Raw genomic sequence first — 25,418 nt, forward strand, 5'->3', positions numbered from 1 at the left:
ATTTATTTTACAGTTTAGTATAAGCTTTTTTTTATAATATTTTTTATTATATTATGTTAGTCACCATACAGTACATCCCTGATTTTTGATGTAAAGTTTGAAGATTCATTATTTGCGTATAACACCCAGTACACCATGCAATACGTGCCCTCCTTACTACCCATCACCGGCCTATCCCATTCCCCCACCCCCCTCCCCTCTGAAGCCCTCAGTTTGTTTCTCAGAGTCCATAGTCTCTCATGCTTCATTCCCCCTTCTGATTACCCCCCCTTTCTTTATCCCTTTCTTCCCCTACCGATCTTCCTAGTTCTTATGTTCCATAGATGAGAGAAATCATATGATAATTGTCTTTCTCTGCTTGACTTATTTCACTTAGCATTATCTCCTCCAGTGCCGTCCATGTTGCAGCAAATGTTGAGAAATCGTTCTTTTTGATAGCTGAGTAATATTCCATTGTATATATGGACTACATCTTCTTAATCCAGTCATCTGTTGAAAGGCATCTCGGCTCCTTCCACGATTTAGCTATTGTGGACATTGCTGCTATGAACATATGGCCCTTCTCTTCACTACGTCTGTATCTTTGGGGTAAATACCCAGTAGTGCAATGGCTGGGTCATAGGGTAGCTCAATTTTTAACTTTTTAAGGGACCTCCACACTGTTTTCCAGAGTGGCTGTACCAACTTGCATTCCCACCGACAATGTAGGAGGGATCCCCTTTCTCCACATCCTCTCCAACAATTGTTGTTTCTTGCCTTGTCCATTTTTGCCATTCTAACTGGCGTAAGGTGGTATCTCTGTGGTTTTGATTTGAATTTCCCTGAGCTTTTATTCTAAATTACATATGGTGCATAACTCATGCTTAGGACCACTCATGTTCTTGTTTTTGGCACTGGGATGCTTATCAGAGCCCTGGTACATAGGCAGTGACTTGAATGAGGTATAGCAGTCAGCCAGGGAACAATGGAAAAATGCTTCAAAGACCTGAAGCTTGTGTTCATATAATTGTTCGTGAACCTTTCCCTGTCTTCCCTCCTCTACCATTGCCAATCTACCCATAGAAAAATGATGCTGTTAATGAGTGATGATTCGCCCCAGGTCCTCACCAGTCAGTCCTTAGAAGAAACGCAGAGAAATTCAACTGTTTGGACTGAAGTTATACATCTAGTTATTAGAAGGAAGAGAATTGATATTATTAGGGTGATGGTGATGATGATTATTAGGATAACATTTATCAAATGCCCACTGCAGTCTCGGGTGATATATATTCATCATTTTATTTCATCCTCTCCATAATCTAGCTTATGGGAGGTATTTCTCCCATTTTAGAGATACCATTGATCAGTAATGAGAGAGGTCAAGGAGCTTACCCAAGGACATAGAAATTTAAGTGGCAAACCTAGAATTCAAACCAACTCTGTGTTTTAAGCCTATGACCTTTTTCCTTGTACTATTCTGCCATCAGGATGGAGTGAGGACTACAATCCAAGTTGTTTGGTTGGAAAATGAATGTCTTGGCTGCAGTACATTATGAAGCCAATGCTATCAGGCAGCACTTCTTTTGAATGCCAATTTTACACATCTTTTCAAGCAGTGCTTTCATCATTTATACTGCAGGTGCAGAAAAATAAAAATACTCCTCTCTCTTTTTCCCCTTTGTTGTTATCTAGTTCTTGGCTCTGTTGCTATCAAGACAACAGCTCATCTAACTTCCCTCTGTCATTTTGATTGTTGGAGGTTTTTAAGGCAACATTCACATAACAAAATTAACCATTTTATTTTAATTTTTTTACTTTTTTAAAAGTTTTATTTATTCAAGTAATCTCTAAACTCAACATGGGATTCAAACTCACGACCCTGAGATCAAGAGTCACATGCTCTACTGACTGAGCCAGCCAGGTGCCCCAAAATCAACCACTTTAAAGTGTACAATTCAGTGGCGTTTTGTACATTCACAGTGTTGTGCAGCCTCCATCTAGGTCGGAAACATTTTCATTACTCCAAAAGCTCCTGGCAGCCACCATTCTGCTTTCTGTCTCTATGGACTCACCTATTCTAGATATTTCATACAAATGGAATCACACAGTATCTGATTTTTTTTATCTGGCTTCTTTCACTTAGAATCTTCCACACTGTAGCATATGTCAGTACTTAAGGTTTTTTTATGGCTGAATCATATTTCATTGTATGGATATGCCACACTTTGTTTATCCACTCATCTGCTGATGGACATTTGGACTGCTATCTTTCCCTTCCTCTCATCGCTCCCCTTTTTAAATAATAGCCATCCTAGTGGATGTGAGGTAGTATCTCATTATGGTTTTGATTTGAATTTCGCTAATGACTAATGATGCTGAGCATCTTTTCATGTGCTTCTGGCCATTTGTATATATTCTTTGGAGAAATGTCTAATTCTGATACTTTAAAAATAGGAGATACTGTTTAAAAATCTTATTTTGTAAACAAGATTGTCAGAGTATTCTATGGCCTAAGAAATTTTCAAAAATAGGATCTTAAATATCTGAACTCCAGTTCTATTCCAATTAAATCATAAGATGAAAGTTAAAATAAATAAATAAAAAAAGCCTTCATCTCCCAAACATTGAGAAAGAAATTGAGGCACATTCTTACATCTTTCTGGTGCCTAATGAATTAGTCCCCTTAGAATAATATAATTACTAAATTCTCTGCTTTCTTGGTTCTCATACTAACCAGGTACTTACTTAGAAAATAAAATGACCAGTTTGGTTTTAGTGGCAGGTTATGAAAACTTGGCTTTAAATTATTATATATTTGAATTATATATATTGAATTATTTTACTTTTTGAGATCACTGAATCTACAAAATTGCCAGGGACTGGCTTATCTGTTTTGGTGACTCAAAGGAATCAGTTAATTATCCTCCCAGTTCAATTCAGTCTACATTTGTTGAATAACTGCTCTGTGCCAGGTACTGTGCCCAGTCATCAGCATGAAGAGTCCCCTGAAAAGAAACTTGTCATTCATACAGATTATGTTACAGAGGGTAGTCCTGGAATGATCTAGCACCCTACACAAGAGGACCGTTTTCCTCAGTAGAGCTATATTTCTTACTCCTATCCTTGCCTATTATCATTTCTTTCAAGGCTTCTAACCATCTTTTTTTTTTTTTTTAAGATTTTATTTATTTGACAGAGAAAGAGAGACAGCAAGAGAGGGAATACAAGCTGGGGAAGTGGGAGAGGGAGAAGCAGGCTTCCGCCGAACAGGGAGCCCGATGTGGGGCTCGATCCCAGGACCCTGGGATCATGACCTGAGCTAAAGGTGGATGCTTAATGACTGAGCCACCCAGGCGCCCCTCTAATTATCTTTTAAATCTCAGAACCCACGACAGAGGTAATAGTAACTAATGGAAACAAAAGGAAAGTATAACAAGAGCATTTAGCTTGCAAAGACTGTTGACGCTTCTGAGATCCATGATAGTTTCTAGAGCAGGTACCTTTGCTCCCTTTCCCTTTCTTTCTTCTTAAATATGTGATCGCCTCCTTTCTTCCTTCCTTCCCTCAATATACATGAGGATGAAATCAAATAATACACAAACTAATTAGAAAAGTGCCTGGCATACAGTAAGCATTCACTAAACATTAACTACTATTATTATCCACCAAGTGCCAACTTGGTGATGTTAATGTATGCTGGAAAAATTCAGAGATTAATAAAACAGTATCCTTGCCCTCTAAATTCTCAGTCTAATGCGAGAGACAAATATGTAAATGTATAAGTGTAATACTATTGAATACTATGTGAATAGAAAACAAAAGTGAAGCCATTCTACCCAGATGTGGGGGTGGAGGGAGTACCTGTGTCTGCCTGGACACTTAAGGTGGGCCTGAAAGACAAGTGTGATTTTGCGCAAAGAAGAGTATTCCAGGCCAAGGATAAAGGATGTATAAAAGGCAGGGAGGCATGCAAAAGCCTGGTCTATTCAGAGTTCTGTATGGCTAGAACATAGGATATGTGGAGGAGAAGTAGACAATGAAGCTGATAAAGTATGTGAGGGCAGCTGTGCTAAGAATTTGGGTTTTATCCTGAAGGCATGGGGAAGTCATTGGAAGTTAGAAAAGAAGAGTGTTGTAATGTGATTTTGATTTTAGAAAGGTAATTATTTTACTGACACTATACTTTCAACAATAGAAATTTGATAACAGCAGTATATAACTACAGAATCTCCATTAAAATAAGAACAAAAATCCCTTGTCCCTTTTACATGAAGTTAAAAACATTCTTTAATGTAAGGACTAGTGTAACATCATTCTCTTTCCCACAGTACCTGGCCCAGTTTATATTTATAGTAGATGTTCAACAGAGTCGTCTGAAACTAAGCCAAGATAGCAAGTGGTTCACAACAAAAAAAATTCTATACCCAAGCCTCTAAGACAGGTGATTTGTTCAAATGTGTCTAGAGTTAGAAAGTATTCCTCCACTTTTTTTGGAAACCTAACTATACAATTCTCTTGCATTCTTATATTTAGTCGAATTATTTTTATCAATAATTTGAAATAAGCGGCTGTAAGACTTTTGACTTTAAATCTTTAATGTCAGAGCTAGGTTATGGCTTCTGATTTTTTGTACTGAACAATTTAGTTACTCTTTCCATCTGACCTTTCCTTTTCCTGAAGCTTTCCCTAAATTTCCATCAACTGTAAACCTCATTAGAGTTTTATTCCGTACTTACTAGAAGTTTAAAAAGCTGAAATCAACATTTATGATGATTTAAACGCGTCAGCAAGCTTTTTCTGTGAAGGGTCAGGTAATAAATATTTTTAGCTTTAGGGGCCATAGACTCTCTGTCACAACTACTCAACTGTGCTATTGTAGCACAAAAGGAATCATACATAATACATCATGGCTATGCTCCAGTAGAACTTTTATTTTCAGGACCAGGCCGTGGGCCAGTTTTGGCCCTAAGACTGTATTTGTTCACCTATGATTAAAAATAAGCTTTCTCACCCTATGATCCAGCCATTGCACTACTGGGTATTTACCCCAAAGATACAGACGTAGTGAAGAGAAGGGCCATATGCACCCCAATGTTCATAGCAGCAATGTCCACAATAGCTAAATTGTGGAAGGAGCCGAGATGCCCTTCAACAGATGACTGGATTAAGAAGTTGTGGTCCATATATACAATGGAATATTACTCAGCTATCAGAAAGAACGAGTTCTCAACATTTGCTACAACATGGACAGCACTGGAGGAGATAATGCTAAGTGAAATAAGTCAAGCAGAGAAAGACAACTATCATATGATTTCTCTCATCTATGGAACATAAGAACTAGGATGATCGGTAGGGGAAGAAAGGGATAAAGAAAGGGGGGGTAATCAGAAGGGGGAATGAAACATGAGAGACTATGGACTATGAGAAACAAACTGAGGACTTCAGAGGGGAGGGGGGTGGGGCAATGGGATAGACCGGTGATGGGTAGTAAGGAGGGCACGTATTGCATGGTGCACTGGGTGTTATACACAACTAATGAATCATCGAGCCTTACATCGGAAACCGGGGATGTACTGTATGGTGACTAACATAATAAAAAATCATTAAAAAAAAAATAAAAAAAAAATAATAATAAGCTTTCTCTTCCTGTCTTATCTATCTCCTTTCAGGAAGGAATCTTAACTAGAGAAGTAGCAACCAAATGTAATTGATTCTATTAGGGACCATTACATCATTTCCATTACACACACACACACACACACACACACACACCCCAAAAAAGTCTCCAGAGCATTTAGCTGGACTTTCCATGTAATGGGGCTACTATATGGGAGAGGAGATACATTTTTCTCTCTCTGTTACCTTTACTCAGTGTATGCTTTCAATGGACGTGTTCCTATGTGAGCAATCTACATGACCACTTGGGAACCTATTGTGGGTCTTGTCTCTCAAACTTCTGTCTGGCTGCTAATGGATTGTCCTCATCCTAGTAGTATTTAAGCATTCTTCTCTACCTGTGTATATGAACTTCTCCCATTTATGGCTTTCCTGCAAGCAAAAAAAAAAATCCCAACTACTTGTCACTTAAACAATGTTAGATATGTTACTTTTAAGCAAAAAGATTCTTGCTTTCTTTAAGATGCCCTGCTCAGAAAACTGGTATGTTTTCTTAAACAGTGTTTTTCAGAATTAAATGTGCATAGGAATCACCTGGAGATCTTATTAAAATTTATGTTCTGCTTTCGTCAATCTGGGATGGGGCCCAAAATTCTTCATTTCTGACAGGCTTCCAGTTTTTTTAAGTGCTGCTTGTCATCGAATCACATTTTGATTGGCAAGGTTTTAACTACTACTTCTGTTACTACAGCCCAGTCATTCAAGGTCTTATCATTGGATTAGCAGAATTGAGAATCAGAACTGGTGTTTTTCAGGTGAGGTGGCATTCAAAGCTCTACACCGTGGCTATGGGGACTTAACCAAGTGATATGTTTATTATTCAGCTTAGTAGTTTCTAACTAGAGGTTACCATTCGAAATGGTCCTTACCCATTCAGTATTATCTCATACTAGGAAATTCAAAAACATTATCTCTTTGAGTATTGCTCCCTTCTCTGTATTGCCGTCTTCTAGAATTCCTAGCAGATGCATGTTAGACACTCTGATTATATCCTCTGTGTCTCTTAATTTCTCTATCATATTTTATTTCTCTGTATCTCTCTGTATTGCTCACATTACTTCCACTTCATTAATTCTCTCTTCACCCATGTCTAAGCTGCTGTTTAATCCATCCATTAATTTTTTAGTGTTATTAATCATTTATTTTCTAAAGCTATATTGAACCTGTAAAAAGTATACAGCCTGAAAGTTCCAGACATATTTATACTCACGAAACTTACTACAATCAAAATAGTGAACCTATTCATATCCATCACTCTCAAAAGTTTCCTCATATACCTTTGCAGTCACTTCCTCCTGCATCGACCTGCCAACCTTTCAAGTCCCATGCAACCACTGATCTTTCTGTTACTATAGATTTGTTTGCATCTTCTCAAATTTTATAAAAAACTGTATCATTCAGTATATACTCTTTGGTGTATTATTTGAGATTCATCCATGTTGTCGCATGTATCAATAATTCATTCCATTTAATTGGTAAGAATCCACTATATGGATATACAGAAATTTTACTTTTTTTTTTAGCTCTAATAATTTTTTAATATAAATAGAATTTACATAACATAGTTAATTACTATAATGTGCGTCACTCAGTGTATTCACAGTGTTGTGCAATGACCATCCAGCAATATTAACAATGCTACCTTTCAGAATAATTTAACAATTGCATTTTAAAATCTTGCATAGGGGCGCCTGGGTAGCGCAGTCGTTAAGCGTCTGCCTTCGGCTCAGGGCGTGATCCCAGCGTTCTGGGATCGAGTCCCACATCGGGCTCCTCCGCTATGAGCCTGCTTCTTCCTCTCCCATTCCCCCTGCTTGTGTTCCCTCTCTGCTGGCTGTCCCTGTCAAATAAATAAATAAAATCTTAAAAAAAAAAAAAATCTTGCATAAATGCCTTTTTTAAGACAAGTTCTTAAACAGCAAAATAGCTTAAATACACTATATTTTTCTTTGATTATCTCATGTCTTTCACACACACATACACACACACGCACACAGAATGCTTGAATATTCACCCATACTAAATAGCAATATTCCAACAGACCTAAATGATTCATTCATTGTTAGCTATCCTGGATCCTAAAATAGGCTGCTAACATATAGGGCAAGTCTTCCCCCCCAGTATCCACTGAGTAATATGATGGCTATTTGTGCTTACAAGGTAACTGCTTGTTATGATTAACATCATAATCCTATCATGAGGAATCATTACATTATGACAGAGGTTCCAGTTCCTGTCTGCTCTGAACAAGCAATGGTTCTTTCAGTAGTGTTTGTATTTTTTCACATTTTTGTATCCATTCACCCGTTGACAGACATTTGGATTATTTCCTAGTTTGGGACTATTACAAGTAAAGCTTTATTACAAATAAAGCTGCTATGAATAGCTATATACAAGTTTTTATATATGCTCTCATTTGTCTTGGGTAACCAAGAATGACTAGATTATATAGTAAATACATGCTCAATTTTTTAAGACACTGCTGAAGTGTTTTCCAAAGCGATTGCACCATTTTACACTCATATCATGAGTGCATGAGCAAGAGTTCCAGTGCTGTACATCCTTGTTAACCCTAGGAATGGTTAATATTTTTAAATTTAAGACATTCTAATAGGTATATAGTAGTGCCTCATTGTAGTTTTAATTTGCATTTTCCTAGTGATAAATGAAATCAAGCTGCTTTTCATGTGCTTCCTTGCTGTCCATATGTCTTTATTTTTGCCCACTTTTTAAATTGGATCATTTGTTATTTTTGCATTTGAGTTCTTTATATGTTCTAGATACAAGTTCTTCTTTATTTGATAAGTAATTTGCAAAGATTTTTCTACCAGTTTGTGGCTTAATTTTCATTATCATTTTCAACTTTCTTTAGGAGAGCAGTTTTTAATTTTGATAAAGTCCAGTTTAGATTTTTTTTTAATCTATCCTGCTTTTGGGTCATATCTAAGAAATATTTGCCTAATTCAAGGTCACCATTTTTTCCTATATTTCTCCCAAAAGTATTATAACTTAAGATTCTATACTAAGGTCTATGATCCGTTTGAGTTAAATGTTATTAATAGTATGAAGTATGGATTCAAGTTCTTTTTGAGGGAGTGAGGGTGGAGGGAGACATGAATATCCAGTAGTTCTGCCACTATTTGTTGCAAAGACTATCCTTTCCATTGAACTGCCTTTGCATCTTTGTCAAGAATCAGTTGATCAAATATGCATAGGTCTCTATCTGGACTCCATTCTATTCCAGTGGTTATTTTTGTCTATCTTAATACGACTACCACACACAATTACTTTAGCTTTATAATAAGTCTTGAAATCAAGTAGTGTAAGTCCTCTAACTCTCTTCCTCTTCTCATAGTTGTTTTGGCTTATTCTAGGTCCTGTGCGTTGCCATATGAATTTTATAATCGGTTAATCAATTTCTACCAAAAAAAAAAAATACTGCCAGTATTTCTATTAGAATTGCATTTGTTTAGGACTAATTTCTCTCAGCAGTATTTTGTAATTTTCAGTGTACACCTTTTTGTCAAATTTATCCCTAAGTACTTCACATATTTTATGCTGTTATAAGTGGTATTTTTAAAATTGTATATTCTAATATTTGCTAGTGTATAGAAATGCAGTTGCTTGTTGTATATCAATTTATATCCTGCAACCTTACCAAAATCACTTAAATTATCCATATCTCTAATCATTTTATTTGTGATAAAGAGAGTTGTACATCTTCCTTTTAATTTTCGATGTCTTTTATTTCCTTTTCTTGCCTTAGACTTGAAAATCAATCGATGTGATTCACCGTATGATTATCTCAATGGATGTAGAAAAAGCATTAGGCAAAAAGCTAATCCATTCCTGATTGAAACCTTCAGTAACATAGAAATAGAGTAGAACCTGATAAAGAACATCTATTAAAAAAAAAACCCTACAAGCTAATACTTTATTTATTGGTGAAAGACTGAATGTTTTTTTGCTAAAATCAGGAAAAAAGGCAGGGATGTCTGTTCATATCACTTCTATTCACCATTAAATTAGAGATCTAGCCAGTCTAATAAGCAGTAACTCTCCATTCTGCTCCCTTCAATTCCTGTTAATCTCTGATTTACTTTGTTTCTATGAGTCTGCCTACTCTAAGTAACTCATGTAAGTGTAAATATACAATATCTGTCTTTTTCTGTCTAAATTCTTTTACTTAGTGTAGTGTCTTCAAGGTTTATGCATGTTGTAGTACATACCAGAACTTCCTCTTATGGCTGAATAAAATTCCATTGTATCTATATACCACATTTTGTGTATCCATTCATCTGTTTATATAGACACTTAGGTGGCTAGTGTGAATAGTGCTGCTATAAACATAAACTTATTGGCCATTTATATATCTTCTTTTGAGAAATGTCTTTTCAAGTCCTTTGCCCATTTTTTAATTAGATTGTTCATTTTTGTGGTTGTTGTTAACTTGCAGGAGTTCTGGATATTAAACTCTTATCAGATATGATTCACAAATATTTTTTTTCACTCTGAATTGCCTTTTCCCTCTCTTGGCAGTGTCTTTTGATGCACCAGAGTTTTTAATTTTGATGATGCCTAACATTTCTTTTTATAGCATACGCTTTCGTTGTCATACTAAAGAAATCATTGCCTAATCCAAGGTCATGAAGATTTTCACCTGTATTTTCTGTTTATCGTTTTAACTCTTAATTTTAGGTCTTTGATCCATTTTGAGTTGATTTTTTTATATGGTGTAAATTGAGGACCCAACTGCATTCTTTCATAGCTTTGCCAGTACCATTCATTGAAAAGACTGTCCTTCTCCTTTGAATGGTCTTGCCATGTTGTCAAAAATAAATTTATCATGTATGTGAGTTTATTTCTGGGCTCTCTATTCTATTCCATTGTTCTAAATATCTGTCCTTCTGCCAGTACTATAATGGTTATTATTTTTTTTGAAGTATAATTAACTTGCATTGTTATATTAGTTTTAGGTGTACAGTATAATGATTCAGTAATTCCATACATTACTCAGTGTTCATCATAGTGAGTATATTCTTAATCCCCTTTATCTATTTCACCCATCTTACCTACCTATGTCCCCATTATGAAACGGTTTGTTCTCTGTACTTAAGTCTGTTTTTTTTTTTTTTTTTTGTCTCTTGCTTGTTTGTTTGTTTTGGGTTTTTTTATATGCGTGAAATCCTATGGTATTTTTCTTTTCTCTAACTTATTTCACTTAGCAGTATACCATCTAGGTCCATCCATATTGTTGCAGAAGGTAAGATCTCATTCTTTTGCATGACTGAGTAATATTCCATTGTATATAAGAATGGATAAATTACTACAATGTTTTTATTACTGTAGCTTTATAGTAAGTTTGGGAATCAGGAAATATGAGTCCTCCAACTTTGTTCTTTTTCAAGATTATTTTGGCTATTTGGGGTCCTTTGAGTTTCCATATGAATTTTAGAATGGATTCTTCTGTTTCTTTAAAACATGCCGTTGGTATACTCAGTTGTTTCTTTAAGAGATTTAAATAATAAGAAAAAATGTCTCTGAATTTATCCGCAAAGCTCCCATTTTTATTCTCCTTTGTGTAGTTCCTGATTCCCATCTGGCTGATATTATTTTCTTTCTACCTGAAGGACTTCCTTTAACTTTTACACATGCTGGTGATTAATTCTTTACCCTTTGTATATCTGAAAAAGTCTTTTTATTTCATCTTCAATTGAAAGGCATTTTTACTGAGTATAGAATTCTTAGTTGATACATTGTTTCTTCAGTGCTTTAAAGATGTTGCTCCACTCTCTTATCACTTGCACTGTTTCTGAGAAGTCTGCTTTCATTCTTAATTTATTCCCCTGTACATATTATGTCTTTTCTCTGGTTTCAAGATTTTTCTTTCTATTATTAACTTCATGCAATTTGGTTATGATGTATCTGGATGTAGCTTTCTTCATGTTTCTTTCACCTGGTGTTCATTTCGATTATTAGATCTGTGGCTTTTTAGTTTTTATCAAATTCAGAACACTTTTGGCCATCATTTCTTAAAATAAGCTTTCTCTCCCTCTTCCCCTGCACCCTGTTCCCAGACTCCAATTACACTTACACTATACTGCCAAAAGTTTCCCCATAGATAACTTTTCGGTTCCCTCCCTTGCTTAGGTCCAAAATAAAATCTTCTGGTTTCAATTGGCTTCTGGGTTACCAAAGTGGATAATCTACCTTGTCAGATTCCATGTTACCTCCTCACTTACAGCTCTAATTTTTCGGTTTCCCCTTTATTTCTGGTACCCAGGTATTTCTCTTTCTTTGCTTCTTTCTTTCTCACATCCTGAGTAATACTTTTTAAACATCTTTGTTATATTTTGTCTATCTCTAAGTATTTATATTGAGAGAATTTCCAGTTATCTTGGTCCATACCTCTTCAGGGATACATATCAGGACCATTTCCCTACTTACCAGGTTTTACTTATCAGGACAAAGATTAAGGTGTGCATTCTGACCTGGGCGTTCAAGAAGAATAGATAAATACCATACATGTATATATGTATTTACATATTTGTGTATGTATTTGGTAAGTATTTGAAACAAGCCTAACCACTATAGTCTGCTTCAATTTGATAATTCAGAATTTTGCATTAGTCTTTTGGGTATTAACTGATGATTACTAATTTTAAACGCTACCAAGGAGTAACAGGTTACATCTAAATTCCATTTCTGGTTAAGCTACTCATTTAGGAACCATTGGACAACTCAAATATTTTCCTTATTATTAATGGGTTGTAGGAAAATCTGACTCAGTGGCTACTGTCTCAGGTAGAGAACTATACCAAGCCACCTACTGTGTCACAGTGGGAAAACAAACATAGGCTTTGGGGTGAGAAAGACCAGGTTGGAATTCTAGTTTTTGCACTTCTTAACAAGTCATTATAATACTCAGGATAAGAAATATGTGTAGATAAACATTACTAGTTTGAAAACTTAGAGGCTCCAGAACTTCAGGTATATACCTGTTGAGCACTGGTAATTCCATTCATTCATCTAACAGAAACATATTTAATGCTTGCCATATGTAGGATGGCACCCTAGTTGCCATAGGGAATAGAAAGACATATCAAATGGAGTCTTTTCCCTTGCGGAGCTTACAGCTCAGGTAGGGAACATGAGACAAATATATAAATGAGTGTAGCACAAAGCAGTATGAGAGCAGTGACAAGTATGCTATAAATGAAAGGCTCCAGTGGAGGCTATCACTTTGTTCTGAGCAATCCAGCTTCACATTTTGGTGTGATAAAGAGTATTTTGATGCCACATAGCCCAAGCCATAGCCCAAGCAGCACCCGAGACCTACTCCTGAACCTGATTATCCAGCTGTTCTACCTCCACACAACGTACATGTATTTCTAGTCACTTTGTCTCATCTGCCCACTCAGATTTAGCAAAGGGAAACTCCACAAGGACTATATTTGTAAGATGCAGGAGAAGTTCCAAGAGGCACATCTATAGAATATGAGAACAAGTTTGTACATGAAATGTTAACCACAACACCCGGAATTTTCTTTTAAAAAACCTAATTGTATAGAATAATATGGGGGAGATGCCGAAGCAGTGTTCTTTAAATCCCCAGATTGGAGATGACAGTGAACAGGACCATTAGAGAAACAAATACAAAATCTACAAGACAGAAAAGAAGAAACGATAGCCATTCACAAGCAACTACCAAACACATAAGAAGCTCTGACCATAAATTTAGAAAAATTCATCCTGAGCCACATGCCTGAGCTAGCCCTTCTGTTTGCGATCGTCAGGGAGAGCTGTGAGCAAAGGAAAGAACATTGGATTGCAGCCGGGAGGGGAGAGGAAGCTGTCCAAAGACCCGGATTCAAGTCTAAGCTCTGCCACGTAATGGGTAGTCTTGAGGATAAATTCTTTATCCTCATATGATTGCAGTTTCTTCATCTATGTAGTAGCTCCTTTGTACATGTTGGTCTTTTATTTTTCTAAAAGTGTATGAAAAGCTGGTAGGATTTTTAAGGACAGAGATGACAGAGCAGGAACTATTCCGGGTAAAAAGAGAGTGACATTATTTAAGGAACAAAAGGAAAATAATGCAAAACTTGAACACCAAACTCTTCACAATAAGTTAGTAGGCTCCATAAAATAATGATGAAGGTGATCCAAGCAGGACTATCTGTGTCTTCCCTTACTAAACTATGGCCAGTCTCTGTATCCTCAGTGCTAGTGTGATGCCTTATATGAGAGGGGAAAGGAGGGGAAGGAAGGAAGGAAGGAAGCAAGTTAACTGGTTCAGGAAGTCCTCTCACAATAGGTGCCACATTTTGTGGCAGAGATCCCTGTATTTAATGGCCTTGCATATCTGCAACAGTCTGTTTTAAAACAGAGCTGTTTACTTAGAATGCTTTTATTATCAACTATATTTGTGTTCAAAGGGCTTCCAGCTGTGGTAGCTTTTAGAAAGTCCCTTTGTTGTGTGTACATAGTGTCATAACATGTCATTTCTGCCCAGCCAGTCGATTTCATTGACTCAGATGGGGCTGCTTTGTGGATGAGCTGCCTTCTTCCTCCTTAATTTTTACTGCAGACAATAAATATTTTATGCCTGGAAAGACAATTTATTTATTCAACAAATACTTATTAAACACCTCCCCCAAACTAGGCAATGTGTGAAACACTTGGAATATAGAGGTGTAGAATATAGACAAAGTCCCTGCCTTTATGAGCTTACAGTGTCATGGCTAAGTAAATTATTATGTGATAATTAATTAATAGCAATTGTGATAACTGTTTTAAAGGGAAGGTACAGAATGTTACAAGAGAAACCTAAACTAATTTGGAAGGGGTGGGGTCAAAAAGTAATGTAAAATTAAAATTTTAGATATCTTAAGTATTTCTCCCTTTGAAATATAGAAAGATAAGATTACTCCCATAGGTTATACTGATTGTATTAGGGATTTCTGAATTTGGAAAGATAGACTTGTCCACAGAGGCATAAAATCCTTAGAAATCCAATCCTTTAAGTAATGACTGAAAAGGGAGACGTTATTTATCCAAGAACATATAGCTTGCTACTAGCAGGGATTGGACTTAAACACAGATCTACTAATCCCCCCATTACCTCTCCTCAGTGACTTAAAAAATAAAGACATTATATATCAAATATAGATCAATGAACTATTGGCCAAATGGCCAAATGAACTATTAAGTGGCCACTGTGTACAAACTTGGATGTTGAGTGGGAGAAGGAATTCAGAATAATGAATTAAGCAAATGCTAATATAAATAGAAATGCACAAAATAGTATCAGGCTGATTATATCTGGTCATAGTAAAACTTAATGTATATACCAAAGTGGGAAATACCCAGCTGGAATTAGTGAAAATATATTTAAAGGTATATGCTTCTGTTTCTCTAAAATATAAATACTAATGGCTTAGTACAAGTCTCCAAGTAGAAGTTTTTAAAACCCATTTTTATTCATATGTAATATTATATAACATGTAAATTATCCTTGAATGCTTTCCAGCCTGAGTGGTCTCTCACGTGGTTAAATATTGTTCCTGATATTGTATTCTACCATATAATTCACGTAGCATACTCTTTCATCATAGATACTACAGCAATTAGCTTTAGACCAACAGCTTACAATTCTTCCAGATTTTTTTATTTAAAAGATTGGGAATCATGGGACACCAGGGTGGCTCTGTCGTTAAGCGTCTGCCTTCGGCTCAGGGCGTGATCCCGGCGTTCTGGGATCGAGCCCATCAGGCTCCTCCACTGGGAGCCTGCTTCTTCCTCTCCCACTCCCCCTGCTTATGTTCCCTCTCTCGATGGCTATCTCTCTCTCTGTCAAATAAATAAAATCTTTAAAAAATAACAAAAATAAAAGATTGGGAATCAATGAAATTTTACTGTTTATACCAGAGATATTGGAATTAGATGAATAATTGAAATTAAAAGAGATTGAGACTTGAGGGAGAAGGCCAGTCTTGAATAGGTATCAGTGAGAGCACTTACGTGTATACTGAATTAGGGAGCCAAAAACTTAGAAAGTATTAAGTTAAACCATATGGAATTTCCATTTTTAGAGGTCTAAAACAGTCAAATATTGGTGACCTTATATGATTCGCTCAGCTATTACACAAAATGGCCCAAAAGAACCTGTATTCTAATGTCAACAGGTGTGGGTATTTATTAAATTTAAGTACATATATATTGGCTATACTTCAGAATTTAACAAATGAGAAATTCTGGTAGTTGAATGAACTTTTAATTTCATATGAAGTAACGATTTAAATGTAGGTATGGCACAATCACTTCAGAAGCTAAAAATGTTTTAAAAGATCTTCAACTTGGATAACTGCTAAGTCATCACACTTCATGAGTGTGAGCGTTGTGGGGAGTACTTAGTTCAATAACCAAGCTTTAGCCATTAAGCGTCTGCCTTCGGCTCAGGTCATGATCCCTGGGTCCTGCGATTGAGCCCCGCATCAGGCTCCCTGCTCGGCGGGAAGCCTGCTTCTCCCTCTCACGCTCCCCTTGTTTGTGTTCCCTCTCTCGCTGTCTTTCTCTGTCAAATAAATAAATAAAATCTTTAAAAAAATAAATAAATATCCAAGCTTTAGTGGTGTGATGTGGACTGTAGTCAACCAGGGTATCTTGCTTTCAGCCTCTTCTTATGCAGACCAGAGGCTTTCTTTCTAGTCCTTTGTTCTCTCCGTCCTTAGCCCCAGTAGTGACAGTCTCCCAAGTTTATCTCAAAAAAAAAAAAAAAAACAGGAGAAAAGGGGATGGGAACTAATCATTGTGCAAATGAACTGTTGGGTGCTTTGCAGGACAGTTTATATCTTATTGCATTTAATTCTCACAACCACCCTATGAAACAAATACTATTTCTATTTTACAGTCGAAGAAACTGAGATCCAGAGAGGTTAAATAACTTTCCCAAGTTCACACGGTTTGTAAGTGGTAGAGCTAGGCTCCAGAAATTTTATTTCACTATCTGCTGTGCTACTCTTCTTGTTTGTTAGCTAATTTCTAACCTATATACTGTAGAAGTGTCTTATTTCATTCTAATAAATTCACACAGGAGAAGACAAGGGAATTATCATTATTTTCTTCTATTAAAAAAGTAATATAATAAAACACATTTGAATCTTCTCCTTTCTTTTAAGGATGAACGCGAAGCCAGAGAAAATGTGAAGAGAGAGCAAGATGAGGCCTATCGCCTTTCACTTGAGGCTGACCGAGCAAAGGTAGGTTTGGGCACAGGACTTCTAAGATAAAGAACTCAATGCTACATAGTCTTTTATTATTTAAGTGCCAGTCCTTTTATCACTTTGATCCCTAAGAATGTTGGGTTTGCAATGGAGAAAGCTAGATTCAATTAACAGAATATAATTCTACCCTTGGTTCTTAAAGCATGGCTCATTTGACAACACAAAGTTTTTTAAGAATCATGAAATATGAAAACAAAAATGGGCCTAATATTTATTTTGCTTGTTTTTTTAATCAGTCTATGGTGAAAACCTAGCAATGTTTTAAAAGCTCTTCAGATGATTTCTACTGTGCAGTCAGGGTTGAGAACTTTGAGAACCACTGATTTATTTAATATTTCTTGAGTACCTGCTTCTTTACTGGGCATTGAAGGAGGAGGAAATGAATAAGCCGGAGTTTCTGCCCTCAAAAGAAGGCTCACAGTGTGGTGTAGAATATATTAACTCAAGAACACAGTTAGCTATAATACTTACACAAGGATCCTAAAAGTCATAAGGGAAGCCCTGAGTTCTGTGAGAGATTAGTGAACAGAAGTTTCAGTAGAAAGTCTGTTCCAGTTTTTTTGGAGAGCTAATAAGTGGGAATCTGTTGGAGAGGGTTTCATGAAAGAGGTTGTATATGTGTATGAATAGAGAAGAGGGGTAGGGGACAAGAGGTGGTGTATGCTAGCAGCAAGGAACCAGAAAGCCAGAATGCAGGCTAGAAGCTGATGTGACTAGAGCTTGATATTTGGGTACAGGAGAAATAGCAGAAGAGACCAGAAAGGAAGACCAGAGAAAGGTCTTCTGACAGATCTTGAACGACACACTACCCAGAGCTACCCAGGTGTCTGTGTGGGTACTCAGCTTGACCAGAGAGCTATGTTTTGTTGTTGCTCCCATTTCCATTCTTGTCCCAGAGAAAAACATTTCTATTATCACAGTGCTGGGAGTGAGCTCTTTTTTTTTTCCTTCTCCTTTTTAAGTAAACCAGTGTTTATTGAGTGCTGGCTCCCTTTCTCTTTTATTGACAGAGGGAGGCTCATGAGAGAGAGATGGCAGAACAGTTTCGTTTGGAGCAGATTCGCAAAGAGCAAGAAGAGGAACGTGAGGTAGGGCATAATTTCAAGTAACATTATTCAAAAGCTAGGTTTATTTCCACTACAGTTGATACTGAGGCTGTTAATATTTTTTATGACTTCTTTCCACTTTTTCCAGACTCATTTTACTATGGGAAACCTAACCTTTCCTTAAAAGAATCATTCCTGCTCTGTTGTGTGGAACTCTTAAAAAGCTTGACCTTGTACTAGATTCATGGTTTTCTGTTCTTTTCCTTTTCCCTTTTCTTGCATGACCAGTGCAAGAAATCCTCCTGGATTTCTCGCATCCTTCCTGGATATTGTTTCATCCCAAGAATACAAGGACTCTATTTTCTGCCCTGACCCAGTCTTCATTTTCCCCACCAAAAAACACTGTGAGTTACTTGTGTGACATCATGCACTGGGCCCTATATATGGGAAATCCATTTAGCATGGTTATTTTCCCCCCAAGTTCATGTCATGTTCATAACAATAGAGAATTTTTCATTCACTCATCTTGCAAATATTTTTGTAAATACTTAGTACATCCCAAAATCTGTTAGGGGGTAAGCATACAGATGTGGGTCGTCCCCACCAGGAATTCATAGTCTTGTAAAAATAGAATTACAAAACTATATGTAAAAGTTGTAATCGAGATTTGCCTAAAGTGCAATGGGAACAAAGAGAAGGGGTGTCATATAGCTTCCTTGGATGGTTTCACAAAAAAGGATTTTTTAGAACTTTTTCTAGACATGGGATTAATAGCAAGATTTACTTATAAAAAGAGAAAGCCATCTAACAAGTGATGGAAAGACCTGAAGGGCCCTAACTTGAGCTGAGGAAAACTCCATTAGTCATCATTTCTGGTCAGAGGAGGTCACCTCGTACTTATTCAATAAATGTTTTTTGAACAAGAACTATGCTAAGCACTGAAAGAGAAACAGAAGATAATAAAACAGTTTCTGCCTGCAAGAAGAGATTGCATCTTGTAGGGAAGATCCAACATGTCTACAAGTAACAGCATATCAAGGAAAAACTGTGCCAAGTAACATAGAAGTAAAAGCAAAATATTTAGAGAGTTCATCGGCAAAGTAAAATCTGTTAATCTTTGAGAAACAGACCACACTATAGAAGAAGTGATATTTAAGTCAGGTCTTGAAAGGTGTAATATTTCACAGTTCGGAAATCAAAGTTTATTCCCGTTCATACACATTATTGAGTGCCTATCTCATATGTACAAGATGCTGTGCCCGACAAACCCTAGTCTCTGTATACACTGAGGACTCTCAATAATGGAAGGTAGAAAATATTTTATTGAGCACCTTCTTTGTATCAAGTACTTTTCTAGCTGCTTTACGTACACTTACTCTTTGACCATTAAAACAAGCTACAAGGTTAGAGACTTTTCTTTATAAGTGAGAAAACTGAAGCTGATTGAGAAGTCACACATAGAAATGGAAAACCAGCTGAGATTCTCACCTAGGTCTTTGTGAGTCCAAAGCACATGCTCTTTCACTTAGTCCATTCCAGAACAAGGTCATATATCATTCTCTGTGTCTATAGGAATCATGTTTGCAGAGTTTCACAAAAGTTAAGAGACAGATTTGTCACTATGCTTTAGGCTATTTCAAGAAATATAGTTTAAAAATGTAGGACTTTTGTTCTTTCATGCTCTTTCACAGTGCATATGCTCTCCCTCAATAGTGTATCTTCAGCCATATACTTGATAAATGTCCAGTGTACACAATTAACTACATGCGCTGGATCTAGAGCTTGCTAGTACGTGTACTTTCTTCTGATGATTTATCTTTTTTACCCTGGGCTAAAATTTTTTCTCTTTCCCAATATAGAAGCCTGTCCTCTCATAGAAGACCCCATAAACATCCTTTTGCATACCTCAATATATATGTTCCAGCTGTAAACATGTGAGAGGGTGGGGCACAGAAGGAGGGAGAACGAGTAGTATTTTGCACTAGCTGTTATTATAGTTACCTGTTGATGTGCTGCAAAACAATCAAGTTCAGGTGGTGCTCCATATTCTACCCACACTCCCCCAGAGAGTCACAATTAAAGACTCTTATAAATCCCACCATTAAGAAACTATTTATCTTCTGTGTATCCTGATTTAATTAAGTCTTATCCAAACTTATTTGACCCTTTTTTTCATGGAGCACCAATTAATATATTTCAGCACACTCATTTACAACAAACAGTTCTTTGGGAAAGCTGATATTGTGCAACCTCTGAAGAACCTGAGACTCAGGAAGATTATATAGTTTGCCTATGGTCACCAAACTGGTTGGACACATCATCTGGACTAGAAGCCTGGTCACCTGACTTTTCACAGTAATACTGCCTCTCCTTCTAACCAGAAATCCTAACCCATATAATTACATTGAGAAACAAGATTGGTTTTATTATCTTAATTATCTCTAGTATTTCAAAATCCTTTGGAAGGATGAAGTATTGAGTAGTCAAGCACCTTGGTTACAGGGAAATTCCTTAGTGGTTGGTCTCATTTTGCTGTGTGGTAACTATTGTAGTGAAATCAGTAAATTTAGGAAGACATTTTGATCTGGTCCTTGACCATAAGGAAAAAGGCTTTAAAACTATTCTGAAGGAAAAACAAAGGACAAAAAAACTCCTTATTTTGCTAATTTATATATTTACTTGTTCTTTCCAAAATGAGTTTCAAGTAATTTACATGAAAATGTGCAATTCAGATGGATTAAAAAAGAAAGAAAAGATACAATAATCAGATAAAGGAAAATAAAATCAAAAGTAAGATTAACATTTTGACAACAGACAATTCAGCACACCCACCAAATGCATGTGATAGGATTCTGTACATTTGCTCAAGATGGACCATAAAATTTGTTCTATGCTTTTCTTGGGCTAAAATTATTTTTTGTAAGTTCCACTATCTGTAACAACAGATAAAGGCCAATCTCTCAAAAGGTGAGATTCTTAAGCACTGAGACCTTAGAGCAATGTTTCTTTCTTTTGGTTGGGTTCCCCTCCAAGAGGAAATTGTGCAATATGGTGAATACTATCCCCAAGTATATCCAATAGCTGTAATAGCAAAAGCAAGTCATGTATAACAGCTTCTTACAGCTTTATATAAGTCAAAGTCATAAGGCCAAAGAACAATTTAGTAAAAGCATATTTTTTGGTAGTCCAGGTTAAAGGATGGATTTTGTGGTAACTAGAGAAATACATTCTTGAAATTGTTTTTTGCCACCAAATTTTTGGTAAGTAGAGGTTTCCGCTAAGATTTTTGACTCCCAAGTCTTTTAATCAGTCAATATGTGCAAATATTTGTTAATCTTCTATGTACAAATCACTAAATCAGGTGCTGTGGTTACTATATTGTATGTAACATAGCCCCTGCCCTCAGGGAGGTCACTGTCTAATACAGGAGGGTAGATGAATACAAAATAACTATAGGAAAAAATAACTATATGTTATAAAAACCATTAAAATAGCAAGAGTGTTGAAAATATTTAGGTGAGGATGATTTCTGACGAGGAAGGCAATGAGAAAGATTTCACAGAAGGAAAAGGCTTTAGAAGATTGGTGAGACTTTTATGGTTAAAAATTAAATAGAAGAGCATTTTGGATGGAGTCGTGAATAGACGGATGGTTCGAATGTATGGGAAGGGGTAGGCATGGGCTAGGTAATATGAATAAAGGGAGAAAGGCACAAGGCTTCTTCTGGGAATAGTAAATGGACAAATGTAGAACCCTGTCTGATAATTAGATACAGTTAAAAGGGCCAAGTTTTGGAGATTCATGGGTGGGAGAGAATAGGCACAAAGCTATTCCCTTTTGCTGCTGGTTCCCTCAAAAAGAAAAGAAAAAGGTTACATGTTTGCCTATCTGGAAAAAGTTGTTTTCTTTTATATCTTGGTGCCTCCTCAAATAGAAAATGTTAAATAATTTTAAAAGACCATTAAATGAGAGAAGAGCATGGAATTAGAAGCCTTGGTACTTGCCTTTAGTTTTCTGATTTGATCTTCACAACTATCCTATAAAACTCACTTGAAACAATATCATTACCATCTTACAGATGGAGAAATCAGATCACAACAGGATTAAAAGGCCTATTTTAAAGTTCTTACCTAACATTTGCCTGGTAAAAGCAGAACCAGAGCTCTTACTGGCATACTTTCTACCTATTATCCCAGGTGAAGATGAAGGTGGGAGCATGAATAGATTATTATAGTAAAAAACTGCTCCTTATAATTTGTGTTTTTATCTTATGTAAATGACTTCTTGTCACACAAAGATAACACCACTACATGAGCCACAAAGGTAATCATCCCTACCATCATCATCGTCATCATCATCATCACTAGCTATTAAGCAATTAATATGTGCTAAACTCTGTGCTGAGCACTTTACACACATTATCTTATTGAATCTCTACAACAACTTAATGAGGTAGGTGCCAATACATGAATATACTTTATTATAACTATAGAGACCATATATCCACCATTTCTTAGATAGTTTCTATTTAGAGTATTTGGCTGTTGTCTTCATGAACCGTTAAAACAGACTAGAAATTCTAGTTTCATGGTATCCAATGCCAATCTACATACTGTTCTTCATATCCCAGAAACAGTCCAGAAGTCATATATCTGAATTTTGGTTATGACAATTTGCTTTGATTTACTTTATCCAGCAGTGAGGCTATTTGTTGTAAGCAAGCCCTACTCTCTAGATGGATGATTGGTTGCCAGGAAAAGAGAATGGTTGCAGAATTGGCTCAGACCAACCGTTGTCATATAGGATCCATTCTGTTCCTTTGATGATCACATCAGTATCATGACTTTACTGTGTCTGCATTTGGCTCCCAAATTTATATCTCCAGCTCCTCCCTTTCCCTGAACTCCAGACTTGAAAATCTGATTGCTAGCTCTTCATCTACACTTAAATATCTTGTAGACATCACAAACTTAACATGTGTTAAATTGAACAACTGATCTTACTCTCCTCACCGAAACTTGCTTCTCCTGCAGTCTTCCTTATCTTAATAAATGGACAATCTTCTAGTTGTCTGAACCAAAACCTTGGAATTATCCTTGACTTCTCTCTTTCATATCCATATTTAATGGGCAAATCCTATTGGTTCTACCTTCAAAATATATGCACAACTCAGATACTACTCACTAACTCCATTACCACGCTCATGGAAGCCACCATTAACTATTACCTGGGTTACTTTAGTAGCCTCCCAACTTGACTTGATGCCTCCATTTTTGCCTTCCCTATATGTCCTTTAATAAATCCTTTTTAAAAACAATTGGCACATCATGTCACTTCAGAAACCCACAATAGCTTCATATCAAGATAAAAGCTACAATCTTAACAGTGATTCTAATCAACATCTGCAGGGTTTTTTTAAAAGAAATGATGGGCATTAAGGAGGGCATGTGATGTGATGAGCACTGGATGTTATATGCAACTAATGAATCATTGAACACTACATCAAAAACTAATGATGCACTGTATGTTGCTATATGTTGGCTATTGAATTTAAATTAAAAAAAAAAGAATTTGGGGGCACCTGGATGGCATAGTGGTTAAGCGTCTGCCTTCGGCTCAGGGCGTGATCCCGGCGTTATGGGATCGAGCCCCACATCAGGCTCCTCCGCTACGAGCCTGCTTCTTCCTCTCCCACTCCCCCTGCTTGTGTTCCCTCTCTCACTGGCTGTCTCTATCTCTGTCAAAAAAATAAATAAAATCTTTAAAAAAAAAAAAAGAATTTGACAAAGTGATTCTAAAATTGATATGAAACGACAATAGAACTGGAAAAGCCAAAACAATTTTGAAAAAGAACAAAGTTGGAAGACTACTTCCAGAGTTCAAGACAATATATCCAAGACAGTATGGGAATTGGGAAAAGGATAGACCCATAGTTCAATGAGACAGAATAGTCCAAAAATAGACTCACACATATGATCAATTGATTTTCAACAAAGGTGCAAAGGCAATTCGATGGAAAAAGGATCATCTTTTCAACAAATAATGCTGCAACTATTGAATATTCATATGCAAAAAAAGTAAAAACACAAAACAATTAAAACCTCCCAGTCCATTTCTTGCATCACATGCAAAAACTAACTCAAAATGGGTCATAGACCCAAAACTATTAAAGTCCGAGAAGAAAACGGAAAATCTTCATGATCTTGAGTTAAGCCAAGATTTCTTAGATCTGACACCAAAAGTATAATCTGTAAAATAACAAGTATCTAAATTAGACTAAATCAAAATTAAGAACTTCTGTTCAAAAGACACTGTTAAGAAATTGAAAAGACAAGCCACAGACTAAGAAAATCATATATTTACTGTCCAGAATACATAATGAACTGTTAACGTTCGATAATAATACAAGTAGTCCAAATTTTTTAATGGGCAAGATATTTAAATGAACGCTTTATCAAAGAAGATATACACAAGGGCAAATAAACACGTGAAAAGATGCTCAACATTATTAGTCATTAGGGAAATGCGTATTATACGAACAGACACTTTTCCAATGAAGACATACAAATGGCTAACAGACACATGAAAAAATGTTCAAAATCATTAGCCATCAGGAAAATTCAAATCAAAACCACATTAAGATACCACCTTACGCCAGTTAGAATGGCAAAAATTGACAAGGCGGGAAACAACAAATGTTGGAGAGGATGTGGAGAAAGGGAATCCCTCTTACACTGTTGGTGGGAATGCAAGTTGGTACAGCCACTCTGGAAAACATTGTGGAGATCCCTTAAAAAGTTAAATTGAGCTACCCTATGACCCACCAATTGCACTACTGGATATTTACCCCAAAGATACAGATGTAGTGAAGAGAAGGGCTATATGCACCCCAATGTTCATAGCAGCATTGTCCACAATTGCTAGATCGTGGAAGGAGCCGAGATGCCCTTCAACAGATGACTGGATTAAGAAGATGTGGTCCATATATACAATGAAATATTACGCAGCCATCAAAAGGAATGATTTCACAACATTTGCAGCAACATGGATGGGACTGGAGGAGATAATGCTAAGCAAAATAAGTCAAGCAGAGAAAGACAATTATGTGGTTTCACTCATTTATGGAACATAAGAACTAGGAAGATCGGTAGGAGAAGAAAGGGAAGAAGGAAGGGGGGGTAAACAGAAGGGGGAATGAACCACAAGAGACTATGGACTCTGAGAAACAAACTGAGGGCTTCAGAGGGGAGGGGGGTGGGGGATTGGGATAGGCCGGTAATGGGTAGTAAGGAGGGCACGTATTGCATGGTGCACTGGGTGTCATACGCAAGTAATGAATCGTGGAACGTTACATCAAAAACTAGGAATGTACTGTATGGTAACTAACATAACATAATAAAAAATTATTATTAAAAAAACCCACAATAGGTAC

General features: G+C 36.4%; 1 protein-coding gene across 4 annotated transcripts in view; it reads left to right on the top strand.

Annotated features, from left to right (window-relative positions):
* The window catches only part of FAF1 (Fas associated factor 1), a 484,187-nt gene that overhangs the window by 413,535 nt on the left and 45,234 nt on the right, over positions 1-25,418 (top strand). For all 4 annotated transcript variants that reach the window (XM_008699225.2, XM_040627323.1, XM_040627324.1 and 1 more), the window contains 2 exons: positions 16,836-16,916; positions 17,951-18,028. In XM_008699225.2, the coding sequence (XP_008697447.1) occupies positions 16,836-16,916; positions 17,951-18,028 (159 nt within the window). The remainder of the gene's footprint in view (positions 1-16,835; positions 16,917-17,950; positions 18,029-25,418) is intronic.

The sequence above is a fragment of the Ursus maritimus genome, unplaced genomic scaffold, assembly GCF_017311325.1.
Source record: "Ursus maritimus isolate PB19 unplaced genomic scaffold, ASM1731132v1 scaffold_12, whole genome shotgun sequence".
Lineage (NCBI taxonomy): Eukaryota > Metazoa > Chordata > Mammalia > Carnivora > Ursidae > Ursus > Ursus maritimus.